The following is a 20,219-nucleotide window of genomic DNA, read 5'->3' as shown; positions in this document are numbered from 1 at the left end:
GAAATCTCACTCTTACTCCTTGAAAAATGAGTAAAATTTAAATACAAAGAGAAGGCTCTAGAGGATTACTGAAAACAAGCATAGTGCTTTATGACACAGGTAGATTAAGAATGCAAAAGTGTGTGTGTCTTTCTGCTTCTGGGACAGCTCACTCAGGATGATCCTTTCCAGGTCCCACCATTTACCTGCAAATTTCATGATTTACTTATCTTTCATTGCTGAGTAATATTCCATTGTGTACCACAATTTCTGCATCCATTCTTCAGTTGAGGGGCATCTGGGTTGTTTCCAGCTTCTGGCTATTACAAATAAAGCTGCTACAAACATAGTTGAGCAAATGTCCTTATTGTATACCTGAGCCTTTTTTGGATATATGCTTAGGAGTGGTATAGCTGGATCTTGAGGAAGCACTATTCCTAGTTGTCTGAGAAAGCACCAGATTGCTTTCCAGAGTGGTTGTACAAATTTACATTCCTGCCAGCAGTGGAGGAGGGTTCCCCTTTCTCCACAGCCTCTCCAGCATGCGTTGTCACTGAGTTTTTCATCTTGGCCATTCTTGATGGGTGTAAGATGAAATCTCAGGGTCGTTTTGATTTGCATTTCCCTAATGGCTAATGGCGTTGAACATTTCTTTAAGTGTTTCTCTGCCATTCAATATTCCTCTACAGAGAGTTCTCTGTTTAGCTCTGTTCCCCACTTTTTAATTGGATTACTTGGTTTGCTGCTTTTCAGCTTCTTTAGTTCTTTATATATACTAGATATTAGCCTTCTGTCAGATAAAGGGTTGGTGAAGATTCTTTCCATGGCATATATTCACTCATATAGACATATAACATAGGATAAACCTACTAAAAACTGTTCATCTAAAGAAACTAATCAAGAGAGAGGACCCTGACTAAAAGGCTCAATCCCCATCCCGAAAGGCAAAGAGGATGGACATAAGAAGAAGAAGAAAACAGGAAACAAGTTAGGAACCTGCCACAGAGGGCCTCTGAAAGGCTCTACCCTGCAGACTATCAAAGCAGACACTGAGACTTATGGCCAACTGTTGGGCAGAGTGCATGGAATCTTATGTAAGAAGTGGGAAATAGTAAGATCTGGAAAGGACAGGAACCCCACAAAGAGAGAAACAGAACCAGAAAATTTGAACACAGGGGTCTTCCCAGAGACTCATACTCCAACCAGGCATGGAGATAACTTAGAACCCCTGCACAGATGTAGCCCAGGGCAGTTTAGTGTCCAAGTGGGTTACATAGTAATGGGAAGAGGGACTGCCTCTGACATAATCTGATTGGCCTGCTCTTTGATCACCTCCTCCTGAGGGAGGAGCAGCCTTACCAGGCCACAGAAGATGACAATGCAGCCACTCCTGATATGATCTGATAGACTAAGATCAGAAGGAAGGAGAGGAGGACCTCCCCTATCAGTGGACTTGGGGAGGGGCATGAGTGAAGAAGGAGGAAGAAGGGTGGGACTGGGAGGGGAGGAGCGGGGGGCTTATGGAGGGATACAAAGTAAATAAAGTGTAATTAATAAAATAAAATTAAATTAAAAAATAATAAATAAATAAATATAAATAAATAAATAGATAGATAGATAAATAAATAAATAGATAAGAATGCAAAAGCTTGTTTGGGAGACAAGGAAATGACCTTACTGACGGAGCAATGCTCCTCCCTATAGCCACAGATTATTAAACAAAACTCCCAGAACAATGGTACCCACTGGGAAATGAAATTGGAAGCTGGTGCTAGACTGTACAAGGAAATATAAATCAAACAAACAAAAACAAGGCTTACGCAGACAGTAGGGAAACCTCTAAGGATGTAGAAAGTATTGTGGGGCTCTTGATTACAATGATTTCCAAAAGGATAGCTTCAGTGAGCTCACTACTACATAAATCAAAACTGAAGTCCTGTCTCTTGGAAGATCATTCATCACTTTCAAGATTAAGGCATTTATAATGCCAGCAAATTAACCACAAATGGATATTAAAAACTCCACCAGATGATTAATCAGTAAAGGTGGAAGTGGAGGACCTTATTAGTTAGATAGGGATTGGCTGGTGTGCTCAAGTGCTGGCTATGAAATTTGAAAATTAAACATGATTGCACATACCAGGAGTGGTGTTCAACCTCCCAGAGACATTTGAAATGTGTGACCTTCCATGAGGAACTCATTGCAATTGAACAAAAGAGTGGAGCTATGCTGGCCTCCCTGATCCTCATTGGACTAAACATGATTCTAGGGTCTTGTTTTACATGAAGTTTCTTTCCCACAGAAGCTTGTGTTCTTTAGAATATATTACAAGCCTTCTCCCCCTGCCCCCAACACACACACACCAGGAGTCAGACTGAATCCAAACAGTGAGTCTGTACAGCCAAATAGTTTCCCAAAAGGTTACAAAACTCTTTCTCTGGGGAAAGAATTAGAAGATATCAGTTGGAGGCCACCCTAGTGGCCTCCTAAAGGTCCTCACTAGTAAGCCGGTTCTGTTCCCTTCTTCCTTGCCCCTTTTCTTAGGATGACATTTCTTCCTACACACATAGGCAATTTAGATATAGAAGCAAAAGAAAAATAGTGTTATGTAAGGAAACAGAAAGAAAGTCATTTCAGCCCTGGACAAAAATGAACAAAACACAGTCTTCCGCTTGAGGAGACCTGAATACCAGGCGCCATTTATTGCTTCTGCTCTTTGTTTTGAAAGGCATAATAATGACAGCGACATGCTTTGCCTTGAATAGAAGTGCCAGGTGCAGGTCCCGTCACTTATCTCACCTAGAAAGCCATGCTTCTTTCAGGTGCTGGGTGCTATGCTGCAATCACAACACTGCACAGGAAACAAACTGGGGTTTGAATATGGGTCAGAGATTTCTAAAGCCCTGTTCTTCAAAACAACCTTAGCCTTGGAAGAGGATAACACTAAGCAGTTATTAGCATTCAGGATGATGTGGGGAAACAGGAAATCCACATCTGGGCTGTGCTCGTGAGGAAACCTCCCAAGTTATTAGCACAGGTTCATAACAGGGACACTCAAATGATGACAGATTCAGAGTTTTCTGACTTTCAATGTGGTTTTCTAAGTAACTCACCCAAGGAAGACGTACATAGGAAGGATAGCCAGGAAGTTAACACTGACAAGATCAGCAAGGTGGCCGTTAGGATAGGTTATTTCTATCCCTTGGTAATGACTTTCTTGACCTTTATGCCATAGGTTTCTGAAGCAAGGGCTGTGACTTTGGGTTCTAGAAGAGTGGGGGCCGCTGCAGCTAAAGATTTCTAAGATCAATTTGAATTATGCATGTGTCCCTTACTCTCCTTTCACTTACAATACAAACATGTAAATTTGATTTACTAATGCATATTGATGAACACTTAGAATTTCTTTTCATTTGAGGCTATTAGGAGTAATGCTGCTATAAACACCTGACCAGTCCTTGTTACCCATACATATATAAGTTTCTGCTGAGCAAACACAGGCAGGAGTGAAGTTGCCAGATCATAACATACACTTCCTCTCCATACACAGACCAAACAGTCTGTCAGTGTGGCAGGAGTACTTTATATGCACCATAGCCCAATAACGGTGCTAATTTTTTAAAATTTTGTCTCTTTTACTTATAACTTTTGGTTTTAATATAGATTTAAATTCATTGACTACTGAGATACAAAGACAAATAAATTATATTTAGGTCATGGGACCGAATGGAGTGGTGCAGGATGGACGAAGAGTTCAGAGGATCATCCCCCTTGAGAAATCTGGAGAGAGAGCTGCTGTCAAGTGCCTATTAGTGACAGAACTGAGCTTCAGCACACGTCTATTCAGCTTCAGAGCCCAAGCTGTTTCAAACATGCTGGGCTGTCTCAAAATTACACTCAAGAAAATGCAAATAAGCCCAGTGAGGCAGACAACACGTGTGCCTGTCACAGAAGAAGATTCTGTGAAAAAAAAAATGCCTTTAATTTGCTCTCTGTGATGAAGAAATGGGACACAGCTTTATTTTTTTTATCATTTTTACATTCCATTTTTGTTGTTAGCTTCATACATGTACATAATGAATATCAGTCATTTCGACCCTGTTACCTATCTTCTCTTATCCCCCTTACTTGTCCTACCAAACCATCCTTCCTAAGTTCCTCTCCTACTTTCAGTCATGTGTTTGTGTGTCTGCGTATGTGTGTGCTATGTATATTTATTTCTCTGTGTGTGTGTGTCTACGTGGATGTATGCGCATGTGTGTGTGTGTGTGTGTGTGTGTGTGTGTGTGTGTGTGTGTGTGTCATTGGGTTTAATTAGGTTGCTTTCAAGAGTATGCGTAGGAGATTATTTACTGGAATAAGGGCAACTTATCAGTGGCACACCACTGAAGAAAGTGACACTTTTCCTCTGGTAACATTGTTAGTTGTCCTTGAAAATATGAGCCATGAGCCACACTACACAAGGAAATTTTCAGGAGCCCAAATCTTGCACAAGTCTGGTGTACATATTCACAACTGCAATGAATTTAGAAGCACAATGTGCAGGTCACAGCCAAAAGAGGACTTTTTGCAACTCAGCCCCTCCTCCACTGGCTGTTTTATTCCCTCTGTCCTCTTTCCACGAATTTCCTGAGCCTTTGGGTAAGGGCATGGTATTGATGACCCTATTAGAGGTGTGTGCCTTCTAGCTGTGAGTTTTCAGGGTAGTGTGCTGAACATGGAATGCATAGAGTGTCCCAAAGATAGAAAGAGGTCATTTGAGGGGGCGGGTGTAAAAAGAAGGCAGAATAGTTAAGGTGTTCAGGAAGGGTGGATGGTGAAACACAGGTGACAGGAAGGCTGAAAAGAGAAAAAATGGAGGAAAATATGTGGAGGGGTTGTGAGTGTAAGGCGTATGAGGGGATGGAGAAAGAATAAACAGTATTAATGATTATGAAAAAGTCATATGGAAACTGATTATTCTTCACATTAAAGCGTTTAATTTTTTTTTAAGGTTTGAATTGCAGTACCCGTATATGGGGAGATAATGCTCCTCCACAAAGCCACAGCTTATTAAACAAACCTCCCAGTGTAAGGTGGTCAGGAGGCCATAGAATCTCCCAAAACAAGGCTACTGACATTGTTCTTGGTTAGTCACTAGGAGTATATGGTAAGACCCTATTGCTAAAAATATTGTTCTTCTCCCCTAGTCCACTGAAGAAGAGGGCGGAGGAGACAAGAGAGGGGGCTCTAACTTGGATACAAAGTGAATAAATTGTTAAATAATAATAATAATAATGCTTTGGTCACAGGTCTTGGAGAAATAAGCAATAACTGAGGTAAGAGACAGATTTTAAGGTTGGGGAAACAAGGATTTTGAGTGGTATGAGTAAGTTGACACTGAATTATTAAAGCTCTCATTAGCATGAAGGCAGAGGGGAGAAAAGAGAATCAGAACAAAGGGGGCAAAAAGAAAAGAAATTCTCCAGCCCAGGGAGGAATGTTGGGTGCATTTTTTAACCATTTGTTGGTTTGTTTCTTGGATGCTTTTAATAGCTGTAACTATATTTAATTTTAATCTTGCCCTATTAATTTTAGAGTTTCTTCTAATCTGAGTGAAATGGTGATTTGTTGTAATCATTTTTGTCTGATAGTCTCAGATCCCCACCTCTCCATTGCTTGTTCATGCTCTCTTGCTCTGTCATGAAATTTATCAAAACCAATTTTTTTTCTTTTTTATTAATTACACTTTATTCACTTTGTATCCCCCATAAACCCCTCCCTCCTTCCCTCCCAATCCCACCTTTCCTCCCCCTTCTCCACACATGCTCCTCCCCAAGTCCAAAAATAGGGCAGGTCTTCCTCCTCTTCCTTCTGATCCTAGTCTATCAAATCTTATCAGGAGTGGCTGCATTGTCTTCCTCTGTGGCCTGGTAAGGCTGCTCCCCCATCAGGGTGAGGTGATCAAAGAGCAGGCCAATCAGTTCATGTCAGAGGCAGTCCCTGTTCCCATTACTATGAAACCCACTTGGACACTGAACTGCCATGGGCTACATCTGTGCAGGGGTTCTAGGTTATCTCCATGCATGGTGTTTGGTTGGAGTATGAGTCTCAGGAAAGACCCCTGTGCTCAGATTTTTTGGTTCTGTTGCTCTCCTTGTGGAGCTCCTGTCTTCTCCAGATCTTACTATAATATCCAGTATATATAAAGAACTAAAGAAGTTGAAAAGCAACAAATCAAGTAATCCAATTAAAAAATGGGGAACAGAGTTAAACAGAGAACTCTCTGTAGAGGAATATCGAATGGCAGAGAAACACTTAAAGAAATGTTCAGCGTCATTAGCCATCAGGGAAATGCAAATCAAAATGACCCTGAGATTTCATCTTACACCCATCAGAATGGCCAAGATGAAAAACTCAAGTGACAACACCTGCTGGAGAGGTTGTAGAGAAAGGGGTACCCTCCTCCATTGCTGGCAGGAATGTAAACTTGTACAACCACTCTGGAAAGCAATCTGGTGCTTTCAACAGACAACTAGGAATGGTGCTTCCTCAAGATCCAGCTATACCACTCCTAGGCATGTATCCAAAAGAGGCTCAAGCACACAATAAGGACATTTGCTCAACTATGTTTGTAGCAGCTTTATTTGTAATAGCCAGAAGCTGGAAACAACCCAGATGCCCTTCAACTGAAAAATGGATATAGAAATTGTGGTATATCTACACAATGGAATATTACTCAGCAATAAAAAAAAAGGCAAGGAAATCATGAAATTTGCAGGTAAATGGTGGGAACTAGAAAAGATCATCCTGAGTGAGCTATCCCAGAAGCAGAAAGACACACACAGTATACACTCACTCATATAGACATATAATATAGGATAAACCTACTAAAATCTGTACACCTAAAGAAACTAATCAAGAGGGAGGACTCTGGATAAAATGCTCAATCCCATCCCAAAAGGCAAAGAGGATGGATCTCAGAAGAAGAAGAAAACAGGAAACAAATTAGGAGTCTGTCACAGAGGGCCTCTGAAAGGCTCTGCCCTGCAGACTATCAAAGCAGATGCTGAGACTTATAGCCAACTGTTGGGCAGAGTGCATGGAATCAAAACCAGAATTAACTCAGGAATAAGGATGGGTTTTCCTCTAACAGAAGATATGAAATAATTTGTGGCTCAGTCAGAATTTTGTATCACAGGCACAGTCTACCTCAGTTTTTCTCAGTATGGAACAAGAAACAGTAATTTGTTAAAATACTAACAATGTCCTTGAAATCAAAATAGTCAAAACTAACAGTATTCTGATGGCTCGTTTGCTGAGGTTTGCCAAGAGCGTTCTCCCCAGCACCCTTAGAAAATGTCTAACAGGAACTAGTTCGGGAAATAAAATGTAAGTTCTTTCCAGTTTTATATGCATTTGTATGGCAGACATTGCACTGTCTGGTTTACAAGAACTTTGCACAGCGACTGGCTCTAGAGTATCTTGGGATCACTTGTCATAACACAGCTTCTACACATTTCTATCTGACAGATGTTGTCCACAAAATTACCCTGGCCTTCTTAAGTCACCGAGCACCGTGAGCACACGGTAACCTTCATACGTCCAAGTTCACTGTTACCAAAAGCCTTTCATCCTGCTTGAGTTAGTTATACCCAACCAAATGCCCTGAACTGTGCTTGCATAACACTGTTGCTTTGCAATATGAGTTTTCTCTCTTTATGACTCTTTGTATACTTAAATTCTGGAGCACCATTTAGTTTTATTTTAGTACTTATACCTGGTGTCTTGTGCTTTAAATTATTTCAAAGACAGAAGGGAATTAAGCTTGTAAATAGTTTTGAGGATTTATTGCCATGTATATCATAAAAGAAGGAAGACCCTATAAAATTTATTTCTTACCCTCTAAGAATTTATAATCAAGATGGAAATATCCAGTATAAAGAGAAAGCAAGTTAAAGAAAAACTCAAAATTTAAATAACACTTTAAAAACATATATCAGATTCCAGAAGAACCTGTGCAACTATAAATAATGTTGAAAACAATAATAAAGAATGTTAAGTGTTTAAAAGAGAAAATATATTAGACTAGAGTAGACAGAGAATCTGGGCAGATGGATGGGAGTGAACAGCTCAAAAGAAAGTGGAGGAAACTTCCACAGAGCCCATCTCAGAAAACATTGTTCTCAGCTGTTTCATCCTCAGTTCTGAGTCTTCCCCTTTTGTCCTTCTATTGCTACCTTTCTTTAATCTATTTTTCCATCTGCAGCTGATCCCTCCTCACTCCTGGCAAGTGTCTCAGTTTCAGCCTCTACCCAACAGCTCTCTCGGCTCCCTCCATCTTGCTTACCAATGTCTTCTGACAGGGCAGATCTCCCCCATCTGACTAGCCGTGAGGATGCCTTTCTTAAAGAATGACAAGAAGCCACATCTCACTCAGTGATCAAAAGTCCTGAAAGCTTGGAGTTTCAGGTTGTTGACAGTGTGCAGAGGTGAGCACAGTGAGGGAGGCATGCTGAAATTCAAAGACGGAAGAGGCAAAGCAGACTATAATGGGAAACAGGCTGGCATTGCATGGGGAGCAGGGAGCAGCCTCCAGGTACAGGCTGAATGTGAGGGAAAGGGTTAAAATATATTTGGTGGAGAGAAAGTCACCAAAGTCATAATTTCAAGTGAGAATGTGCACAGTATTTCTAAATAATCTGATTTTCCCACTAGAGAGAGAGAGAAAAAAAAGAGAGAGAACTTTGTGTGCCTGTAATTTACTAGCTCTCCTGCAAGAATGAGGGAACATTTTATTATTTAAAATGTATGAAAACAACAAACTGAAGAGATTAATTTCATTCCATGTTCAGGTACAATCTATTAAAAACCAGGGCCTCTCTAAGTCTTTTCTACTGATGTGCAAATGGTTGTCTTTAAATGCTTTCTCTAATAGTAGTGGTGTGTATGTGTGGTGTCTGTGTGTCTATGTGCTACAAGTAAATTACCATGAAGGAAAGACTGTTTCTCAGAGTAACTAACAAGCCACTATCATTATTGTTACTGAAATCATCACTCATGAAACAAAGCTGAAAGGTATCAATAGAAGGTCACAGAGGGCGAGGAAATGGAGAAGCCCAAGATGCAATGTCAGATGCACAGCATCTAACCCAAACTGCATTTTCCTAGAACTCACCTGAAAGGTATCACCACCTGCCTCGTGCTACAGAGATAAACCACCAAAGCTAAAGGGGAGGGGGAAAGGGAGAGGGCAAGGGGAAAGAAAGGGACAAATAAATAAGGAAGAAATGAAAAAGGAAAGGAAGGAAAGAAGAAAGACTGAGAGGAAAGAAGGCAAAAGTTTTAGTGAAGGTTTAGTATTTTGATAATAGTACATAGCTTATAATTAATATTTTCCTATGCCATCTACCCTCGCAACGCTCTGAGAGAATTTTAAGCTAATTTGAAGAAAATAGAGATCCAAAGAGTTGGTGTGGCCTATGTAATATCAACTGTCATCTTGAGGAAATAAAATCACATTTATCCATGTATGTTAAAATCAGAACTCAACACTTAGCTCTGCCTCTGGTTTTTCTCCTAATAATCTATGAGTGACAGTCATTGTGATAGCTCCCATTTTGCAACTGAAAGAGCACAAGTGTGGTTTTCCTGAGATCTCCAACTCCTCAACTCATGTTACTCTCATTTCTATATTGGAAACTTGCCCTGAATATTAAAGGGGAACAAGAACATGGACTGGCAAGAGGTATGGACGGTGGCTGGGGTCGTAGCTCAGATATTCTCATCTTCCTCAATTCCTCTCATCATCAACTAAGTGATGATGGTAAAGTATCTCCAATACAAGGCCTTTCTACAACCATGAGGCTTTGTTTGTATTCACTGTGCATGAATAAGGTAGGGTGTGCACAATACTTAAATGGGCCTGCTCTGTTCCCACGATGAGGACTGAGTTCATCTTCCTCCCTTGTGGTGACAGATATGTAAACTGAATTAATTAATATTTTTAAAGGGGGAGGTCCTCTTCCCTTTTCATCTGACCCTGTCCTATCAGGTCTCATCAGGACTGGCTGCATTGTCTTCCTCTGTGGCCTGGTAAGGCTGCTCCACTTGGAGAGGGGCATGGGAGAGAAAGGGTGGGATTGGGAGTGAATAAGGGAGGGGACTACAGCTGGGATACAAAGTGAATAAACTGTTATTAACATAAAAAATAAAATTAGAAAAGGGGGATAGTTCTGTTAGTGCCACTCAGAGACAAAAGTGAGAGAAAACTAACATAAAGTGAGAATTAGTCCTTCGTGACTATGCAGAGATTCACACACACACTTTTATTGTTCAGTTTAAAGGGGAGTAAAATTGAAACAGAGGCTAGAAAACGAAGGATTCTTATCCATTTAATAGGTGACACTCCAAATATGAACCTCCCTCTCTATTGCAAACACCTCAACTTACATAGTGAGATCACTAATTTTCTATACCATCTAATTTCAGTTTAGTTAAAGACATTTTAGTAGGGACTGTAAACCTCGCTTTCCTTCATCTCTTCTCAATACAGCATCTGCAGTGGTGCCACCCTTTCCTTGCCTTCCATCCCTCGTGCACTGCAGAGAGAATCAACACAGATTTCTAAGATACCCAGCAGTGTAGATGAAGAAGTACCAGAGAGCTTTTGGAGGTGGGAACAAAACTGTATCCCTCTGCTGAGCCTGTGATGTCGGCTTGTATTGGGCTCTGGTAAGATGGAAATGCAAAGCTGCTGTAGGTAGCAAAGGCATGTGGCTGGGGCTTGCTGAAAGACCAAAAGAGGGGATAGCTCAGCTTGGCCATTCATCACAGAATGTTTATTAAACACCACCACTGATGAAAATTAAATCTTTGACTGGCTCTGTAAATAATGGACAAATTCAGTTAGGAGCCCCCTCTGTGTGCATCAGCCTCGTGGAAAACAACTGCCATCAGGAACAATTACATATTCGGCGAGCTACAGAGATAGAATCACAGCCAGTCACTGGTGGCACTCTTCTCTTTCCCTGAAAGAATCAAAATTCCTGCTGGGAAACAGAAAGCAGGATGGCCTGTTGGAAAGATCTGTCATGCAGGATTACAGAAAATTTCTTTTGTGAAGGCTATTGCCAAATAGTTAGTTAACCTGAAAAATGAGACTAGCTCCTCTCAGCTCCATCACTGTCAGTGTTGAAACGTTGACATCATTGTACATGTGACATTGCAAGCTTTTTCTTCATCATTTTACTTATATTCCTTTGTTGTAGCTCATTCTTGAGTAATGCGTAAGGACTTTTAATTTGTCCAGGAACACCATCATGCTCCCTTGGTTGGTTCTTCTAAAATAAAGAAACAATCAAAATAGTCTTCATCTTCCTCACCATATATATGAAGAAAGAGGAAGCTAGAAAATACCTTTCTTTTTACATGTTATGTAATTACTGCATGATAGGTAGATGATAGAGAGACAGAGACAGACAGATGATAGATAGAGGGTCAACAGGGAGATGATAGATGGATAGATAGATAGATAGGTAAATAAATAATAGAGAGGGAGGGAGAGTGGGGAGGAAGAGAGAGATAGACTACCAAAGATAGGTCAATACTTCATAGTTTTAAATCTGTCTGATACATTCAACACATTATTTTCTTCATTAATCCTGCAACTTCCAAATAAGTTCTTGTTTTCTCAGTTATCACCCCTTCACTATGTGTCTGAGGACCCCAGAACTCCATCAATAAGTCAAATGTTGGCCTTAATGTCCACCCTCATATTTCATTTGAATAAGATCCCCATCCCCTGCTGCTATAATAGAATGTTTGTTTTTTCAGCTTTGGTGTACATGTTTTCCCAATGTCTAGAAGACATCTGTAAAGATGCAGCTTCTAACCTTCTCCCCAAGAAATGAAATTAAACCTTTTAGTATATGTGCAGGCACTTGGGTTTCCTATTTAATCTCTACATAGCTTTGGGCACACTGTGAATTAATTTTGATGTGTCTCAGTCTTCTCACCAGGAAAATGCAGATTGCTGTAGTTTCCTCCCAAGATCAATGTGGGCAGCATGTAAGGCCTGGTGAATATTCTAGGCTATGGGCCATTACAGCAACACACTATTGGAATGTAAGAGCCACCAGCACATGGGTGTTTTAGGGACTGAGACAGGCTCATTTGATGTTTCATCATCAGATACAAACACACGGCATTTTTATGTGCTGTTTTTTTTTATTTTCTTTTACAAATAATAGGCTCATACATATTTATTATACATTATTTTTCTCTTTTATTTTTAATTATTTTCTCTCTCTTTTTTTTAGATTATAATTACAAAATTTCTCCCTTCCCTTTCCTTTCTCCAAACCCTCCTGTGTACCTCTCCTTGAACTCTTTCAAAATCATGGCTTCTATTTTTATCATTTGTTGCTACATTCATGTAAGTATATCCTTCTATGTTCCCAAATACATAAGTTCAGACTGCTGCTCAGTCAGCATAATGTTTCTCATATGTGCATTTTTTCAGGTCTGACGGTTTGTTGTTGGATAACTAATCACTGTGCTCCTCCACGGAAAAGAATATCCACCCGCTCTCAACATCCCTTAGTTGCCTGTAGCTGTTTGTGTGTCACTTGATTTTCATAAGCACTTTCTTCATCGTGAACCTTAGCTCTATCGTTGTGAAAACAGTTATTAATGCACATACAGCCAAGATGCCATATAACAAATGCGTCATTTACCATTCTGCAAGTATCATAAAGTGGATAAACATGAAATTGCCCACTCCTAGGCATATACCCAAAAGAGGCACAAGTACACAAAAAGGACATTTGCTCAACCATGTTTGTAGCAGCTTTATTTGTAATAGCCAGAAGCTGGAAACAACCCAGATGCCCCTCAACTGAAGAATGGATGCAGAAACTGTGGTACATCTATACAATGGAGTATTACTCAGCAATGAAAAATAAGGAAATCATGAAATTTGCAGGTAAATGGTGGGACCTGGAAAGGATCATCCTGAGTGAGTTGTCCCAGAAGCAAAAAGACACGTATGGTATATACTCACTCATATAAACATACAACATAGAATAAACCCACTAAAATCTGTACATCTAAACAAACTAAGCAAAAGAGAGGACCCTATCTAAAATGTTCAATCCCCATCCTGAAAGGCAAAGAGGATGGACATCAGAAGAAAAAGAAAATAGGAAACAACCTCGGAACCTGCTACAGAGGGCCTCTGAAAGCCAGAAGAAAACAGGAAACAACCTTGAAACCTGCCACAGAGGGCCTCTGAAAGCCTCTGCAGTATAGACTGTCAAAGCAGATGCTGAGCCTGATGGCCAACTGATGAGCAGAGTGAATAGAATTTTATGTAAGAAGTGGGAAATAGTAAGAGCTGGAGGGGATGGGAACTCCACAAGCAGAGCAACAAAACAAGATAATTTGAATACAGGAAACTTTCCAGAGACTCATACTCCAACCAAGGACTATTCGTGGAGATAACCTAGAACTCCTGCACAGATGTAGCCCATGGCAGTTCAGTGTCCAAGTGGGTTTCATAGTAATGAGAAGAGGGACTGCCTCTGACATAATCTGATTGGCCTGCTCGTTGATCACTTCCCCCTGAGGGGGGAGCAGCCTTACCAGGCCACAGTAGAGGACAATGCAGCCACTTTTGATGAGAACTGATAGACTAAGATCAGAAAGGAGAGGAGAACCTCCCCTATCATCGGACTTGGGGAGTGGCATGCATGCAGAAAGGGGAGGGAGGGTGGGATCAGGAGGGGAGAAGGGAGGGGCTTATGGGGGGATACAAAATGAATAAAGTGTAATTAATAAAAAATTTTAAAAAAAAACATGAAATTGCATGATATGCACCAAGAGTATATCATACATACGCATCATATATGTAAATATGTATTTAAAATAACTACAAAAGGTATAAAATAATAAATACGTATTTAAAATGACCATAAAAAGCATAAGATAATAAACATGTAAACAAATGATGGTGAAACCGGATCATCAGATAAAGATACCAGCAGACAAATCTGACGGCCTAGGCTGGATCCCCAGAGCCCACCTAGTGAAAAGAGAAAACTGATGCTCATATGTATTCCTCTGACCAACAAGCACATACCACACACACACACACACACACACACACACACACACACACACTGAATGAATATAAAAAAATTAAAATACCAAAACTAGTAAAATAACAGTTATCACTATTTTGCTTTAGGTACTGTAAATAGTTATTTATGTCATAACATAATGGCAAATGTCATATATATATATATATATATATATAACATATATATAATGTTATGTTACATATAATACATATGACATCATACTACTTATTATGTTGTTTATCCCAGCATCAGCACAAACACACGAGCAAAGCTTGGTGCTTTGATATTAGGATGACTACATCACAGGGGTTATTTAGCTCGATTAGAAGCTCATGGTATCGTCACCATTGAGCAGAAGTCTGCTACAGAAACACGTGACTTTGTTTCAGACATCCGCTATGAGGCATGTAAGGAGCAAGTTCGATCACGACATGCTGAAGTAAGCAGCGCACTCGTTTCCTGTTTATCCTGTTTGCTGTCATTTGTTTGTTGTTTGTTTTCCTGTGTCACAGAAGTGTAAACACAGTGTAATAACGTTGCCTATGTTTTTCGTAGCACATAGATCTACAGACAGCAGCCTACAAACTTGCTACCTTATGTGGACATTGTGTGGCCCGATTTTTCTTGTGTTATCCTCTGTCATGACAATGGTGGAAAAGCACACCAGTGTGCTGGCGACGTCGTGTTCTAGATACAGATCATCTACCTCACCTGTGTGTAGCAAGTCTCTTCAACTCTCACTTTCTCCATTTAAATACAGGGGTGATGTTTTTGTTTTTGTTTTTGTTTTTGTTTTTGTTTTTTAATTAAGCCTTGTTTTCAGCTGAACACAGTGCACACGCTTGTAATCTGAGCACTCAGGGAGGGAGAGGCAGGTGTATCTCTGTGAGTTTGAGGCCAGCCTGGTGTGAAAATCGAGTCCAGGACAGCCAAGGCTACACAGAGAAATCCTGTCTCAAAAAAATAAAATCCTTGTTTTCTCTGCATTTGAAAATATTATTGGACACTATTAGAATGTGATGGTTAATTATACAAATATGCTTATATTTTTATGCTTATACATTTTAAATGCATTGTATAATGTTAATTATATCAATTCAAAAGTCAAATTGGCACAGGAGTAGAATTTTGGCATCGATGGTTAATATTTATTGTTATAGATTTGTAGGTTAAAAACTGCATTAACAACAGCCCTGTTTTCTTTTTAATGGTGACTTATAGAAGTCCCTGCCCTTCCCTCTCAGTATATGAAACAGAACGCAGTGGAGTTGGATGAAGTGCATTGGGATCTATGTTTTATTTGTATGACTAGGTGAAAGTTGTTGCATGATTTTCAATCTATCAGCCGAGACACACCTCGTTCCCATTGTGAGGAGTAAACGTAAGCATTCCCATATATGCTGGCTCCATTGCTACTGCTGGGTTCTTCTTTTTTTATTTTTTTTAATTTTATTTTATTTTATTAATTATACTTTATTCACTTTGTATCCCCCCATAAGCCCCTCCCTCCTCCCCTCCCGATCCCACTCTCCCTCCCACCCCTTCTTCACGCATGCCCCTCCCCAAGTCCACTGATAAGGGAGGTCCTCCTCTCCTTCCTTCTGATCTTAGTCTATCAGATCACATCAGCAGTGGCTGCATTGTCATCTTCTGTGACCTGTGGCAGTTTAGTGTCCAAGTGGGTTGCATAGTAATGGGAAGAGGGACTGCCTCTGACATAATCTGATTGGCCTGCTCTTTGATTACCTACCCCTGAGGGGGGAGCAGCCTTACCAGGCCACAGAAGATGACAGTGCTGGGTTCTTCTTAAACGACTGCTTCCTTCTTTTCCCATTGGAGTAGCCATTGAAGGCCTTGGCGTTACACATGCTCAGTGAACTCGATTGGATCCTTATAGCTTGAAATTTTCCCACATAGAACATTAATTCACCTACATCTGTTAAATCATGTAGAAACTGTTTTTTTCAGCAAAACAAGTCTTTTCAAATGTTTGACTCATCGTAGTATGTTTTCATAGTAAAACATTAGGATTAAAAAACAATGTAATTTCTCAACAGGCATAAAACATCTCTGAAGCTCTGTTAATTTAATAATTTTTGTTTTAATAATTTTGATTTTCTTGTCCTTGTTCAGTGAAGACTCTGACCTGCTGTTCAGAACTGAGAGTAGATAACAATCTTATGTAGCTTCCTTAGCTTTTGCAGAGTGGGTCCTCCCAAACATTTCTGCACAGGACAATATGGTTCAGGCTAAATAGTCTCCAGAAATTTCTCTATTGATTCAAATCTTCAACCATATGGAAAGTAGCTTTTAAAGACATTTTAGTTTATTCGAAGGCAAACATTTTGACATACAAAAGTTTAGTGTTGAGATCTGTGGTTGAATATTTACATACTAATAGCCCTAAATAAGCCAAAGAGCAGGCTGGTTCAAGAGCAAGATTTGATTCTATCATTGTGAATCCCGAAGGACATTTGCCTGGTGTGAAAATGTATAATGCTCTCTGAAGTCTTATCCAAGCATGCCATTTAATCAGAGTAACCACAGGAACACCTGCCTTTATTCTTCACCTTTTCTAAGGGCCAGCTGCCTGAGCCTGTCTGTATTACACTGGAAATGTTTTGCTCTGGTGTTTGGTGATAAATGTCCTTCTTTCATGTAAAGTGAAGATAAAAGCAATTTGAAAACTTCCAGCTGATGGGAGGGTGACAATGAATAGTCACTGAAATCAACAAGAAGGAAGGTCAAATAGGCCACGATTATGTATCACAGAATCACATAGTAAGTAGCCTGCTGGAGGTCTCTACTGGCAGCATCTTCAGCTCCAAGCTCCAGGTCTAAAACCAGGAAACAGGATGAAACACTTTACTCTCTTTCCATGTCCCTCAAGTCCTGCAGAAACAAGGCAACATCAGCCAGCGCACAATGTGGATGCTCAGACTCTTGCCACATCTGCCTTAGCTTGCATGCTGCCAGGGAAGACTCTCTGATAATGATGGTTTTCAACCTCTTCTTCAACTCATGCCTCTCTCTTTCTCTCTCTCTCTCTCCTCATATATATATGAATATGCATATGTGTATATGAATGTGTATATGTATATATATATATGTATACTTTCAGTCTATTTCTCAATTCTTTCAAAGCATAGTTATACCCTTTTATCATTTCTCTCTCTAAATCTACATTTCATTTATTTTCCCCTCTTAAGCCATTGACTGCTTAAATGGAAAATAAAAAGTTTTAAATTCCTCATTTACAGAGTTGTAAAGCTTTTCATTCATATTTCTTTCTTAGATGGCATGACTCCCCTTCCTGTTACACAAGCATTTTACCACTGATCCCTTTTAGACCCACCTGACCCCACACATACACACACACCCCTGCCTTCATTGTATTTCATATTTGGATAGAAGATTCTGTCTATTATTATTTATCTGACCTCTCTATACACTATGGTCACTGTCTTTTTTCCTCCCGTCTCAACGTTTTCATTCTTGTTAGGTACACACCAAAGTTATTAGTTTGTTCGCTTGTCCTCAACTTTGACTCTTTATGAACTAAAACAATTGAATTTCTTTGGTAACATTTGTCCAGGCTTACCCTGAATGAATACATAACCCTAGTGGGGAGTCCTCTCTTGTTTATTTGTTTATTGTTGTATTACCAGCTCGTATCCAATCCATAACCAAGCTGTGACACACTCAGCTGGAAGTGTCACTGAGTATCTCCTCATTTAGTTTGTTATGGTTGGTGTTTAAGATCCTGTAGAAAAAAAAAACTATTGGCAACTCTGCTATGATACACCAGCATGAATTTTCAAGACTTCGTCTCATGAATGCCTCATAGTCTTTTGGGAAACTTTCATTTGTTTAACCACAAAGCATGGCTTGATTACCTTGCTTGCCACCCACAGCCAAAAACAAAAAACAAACATTCTTTAAACCATTATCACTTTCAAAATCCAACCTTTTTCTCAGTACGCAAAGCCTTCATGTGCAATGGAAGACACAGAAAAGCAGAGAAAGGAGGGCATTTTTTCATCAAAACACAACAAAACAACAGCACTGAGAATACTAAGGATGTGCCTGTGTTTGTATCTATCTCTTTAAGTATCAACAGAATTTCTGTTTTTGTCTGTAGAGTTTTGAGAGTAGTAGAACAGTTAGCTCCCATGTAGCTGTCTAATTTCATCAGTAATTTAAAGACCATATAAACCCAGAACAAATATTACTCAGCATGAAATTAAAGGAACAAATTACCCTCTTAAAGTTCTACTCATCCTGACCGCGGTCTCGGGATTCTCCTGATTCAGGAGCTTCCCCTTAAGTCTTTACTTTTAATCACCCTGCCAGCTGCTCTCCTGTTAACTGCCATGGTCTATACAGCAGACTCTACGAATCCCTCCTTCCCAGGCGTTTGAAAACTTACCGCTTTTACCAACGCCCCCTGCGCCCAGCATTACCGCCTTGTACTCTCTGGACCCGCCTGATGAGCCAGGGTAGCAGTGGGCTTCGTTTTCTACTTCCATCTTACCCGGGGGACCGAGGAGAAAAAGAGGAAGGAAAAGAGTCACCGTGTCAGGTGCTTGCTCAGATAGTAAACAACTCTAAAACTGTGTCAGAGGAAAGCTTTAGTGCATGACAAGAACCATCAGCGCCAGGCCGCCTGCTGGTCCTCTGCTGGAGCGGGTCTCATAGCAACCACTTCAATTGCTTCCAATAAAAATCTGCCTTTACCTCCCCCTCCCTCTGATCCTTCACTGTTGCTCATCTCCACTGATCTCACTTGCTCATTCTGGGTTTTTTTCCCTTCCCTCTGAGTTTTATTTCTCCGTTGCTCTTTCTCATCCCTCCTCTGTGGGCCCCCTCCCCGGCTGCAGAGGCAGTGTTGAGGGGCACACACATTCGACTTCATTCCAGACTGAGGTGCTCTGATAGAGCGAATGTGAGACGTTAGGAAAGATGCCGTCTCACAAGCTGCCGTCTCACAGCTTCGGAGACATTATTCTCCTTTCATCGGAGTCAATTAGTTGAAATGTTTCTGTGGCTTGCATCCTTGTTATCTGTCGTGATCTTCCCTCACAGTTCTCATCGAGCACATAAGGATGAGTCTTCAGTGTTGTTGAGATACTGCCTAAGAGGAGTTGCCTGCTCATTGTGCAATGGAGGTCCTGACATAGGAGGATAATTGAATTTGCTCATTATCATGCCTGGATATGGATCATCCTTATTTTTACCAAATTATTAGAAACAAAGTGAAATGTAAGACTCCGGCAAGCATGAAAGAGATATACAATAGATATGTTTTCTTAAAAAAAAAAATGGTGTATAATAGATAATAGAAAAATCTAGACTGTTCTTCAGAAGGCCAAAGTCTGACTCACTTGAATTCTTATAACCCTTTCTGCTGTGATCTTTATTTTAAAACATGAAAGTCTTAGAACAGTTTCAATGATCTCTAATTGCCATAGTCAGACTCGGTTCTTCCATAGAGGTGACAGTGTGCCAAACTTTATGCATATATTCACTGCAATGTTTTACTCCCCTCTGTAGTTCTCCTAATAGAATCTTTCAAGGAGCAAGAGCAGGAGTGAGAAAAAGGAAGGAGTAAAAAGATATAATTATATTTCAATTAAAATATACTTTTAAAAATACCAAGATATTTAAATATATTATATATAAACATAAATATGTATATCAGTTTAATTTATAATTGTTTTCTTTCAGGAATTTGCCATGGGGCTTTTCCAATAATTCCGTTCCCAGAAAACTTTCTCTTTCCATTCTCCTTCCACTACAGTTCAGTTATGGACCTAGATCTCTGAATTTCTGTAGTAATTCCCCAGTTTAGAGGTAATTCTAGGCTTCATTTTCTTTTGAGCTACAGAAGTAAACCTAAAGGCCTCTCGGATGTGTCCATGAAAACTCTGCTTGTATTTTATCTTCAGTGTTTCTAGAAAGACATCACCTCCAGCCTCAATAAAGGGAGCTGACATTATCATCAGCTTTTGTAGGAGCGTCAGCACCTTCCAAGTTTCAGTTTTAGTTCCACCTCCCCTTATATTTGACTTTCATGACCAGAACATCCCGTAATTTACTCTCCCATAGCACAAGCTCTCT

General features: G+C 40.0%; 1 protein-coding gene across 1 annotated transcript in view; it reads right to left on the bottom strand.

The window, feature by feature from the left end:
- Window positions 1-18,796, bottom strand: part of Rit2 (Ras like without CAAX 2) — a 341,614-nt gene extending 322,818 nt beyond the window's left edge. The window contains exon 1 of the mRNA XM_055625523.1: window positions 18,529-18,796. Within this exon, the coding sequence (XP_055481498.1) occupies window positions 18,529-18,628 (100 nt within the window). The 5' untranslated portion in view covers window positions 18,629-18,796. The remainder of the gene's footprint in view (window positions 1-18,528) is intronic.
- Between the last annotated feature and the right edge of the window lie 1,423 nt (window positions 18,797-20,219).

The sequence above is a fragment of the Psammomys obesus genome, unplaced genomic scaffold (genome assembly GCF_907164565.1).
Source record: "Psammomys obesus unplaced genomic scaffold, mPsaObe1.curated_primary_1811, whole genome shotgun sequence".
In the NCBI taxonomy this organism is placed as follows: Eukaryota; Metazoa; Chordata; class Mammalia; order Rodentia; family Muridae; genus Psammomys; species Psammomys obesus.
This window is presented reverse-complemented; position numbering and strand designations above follow the sequence as displayed.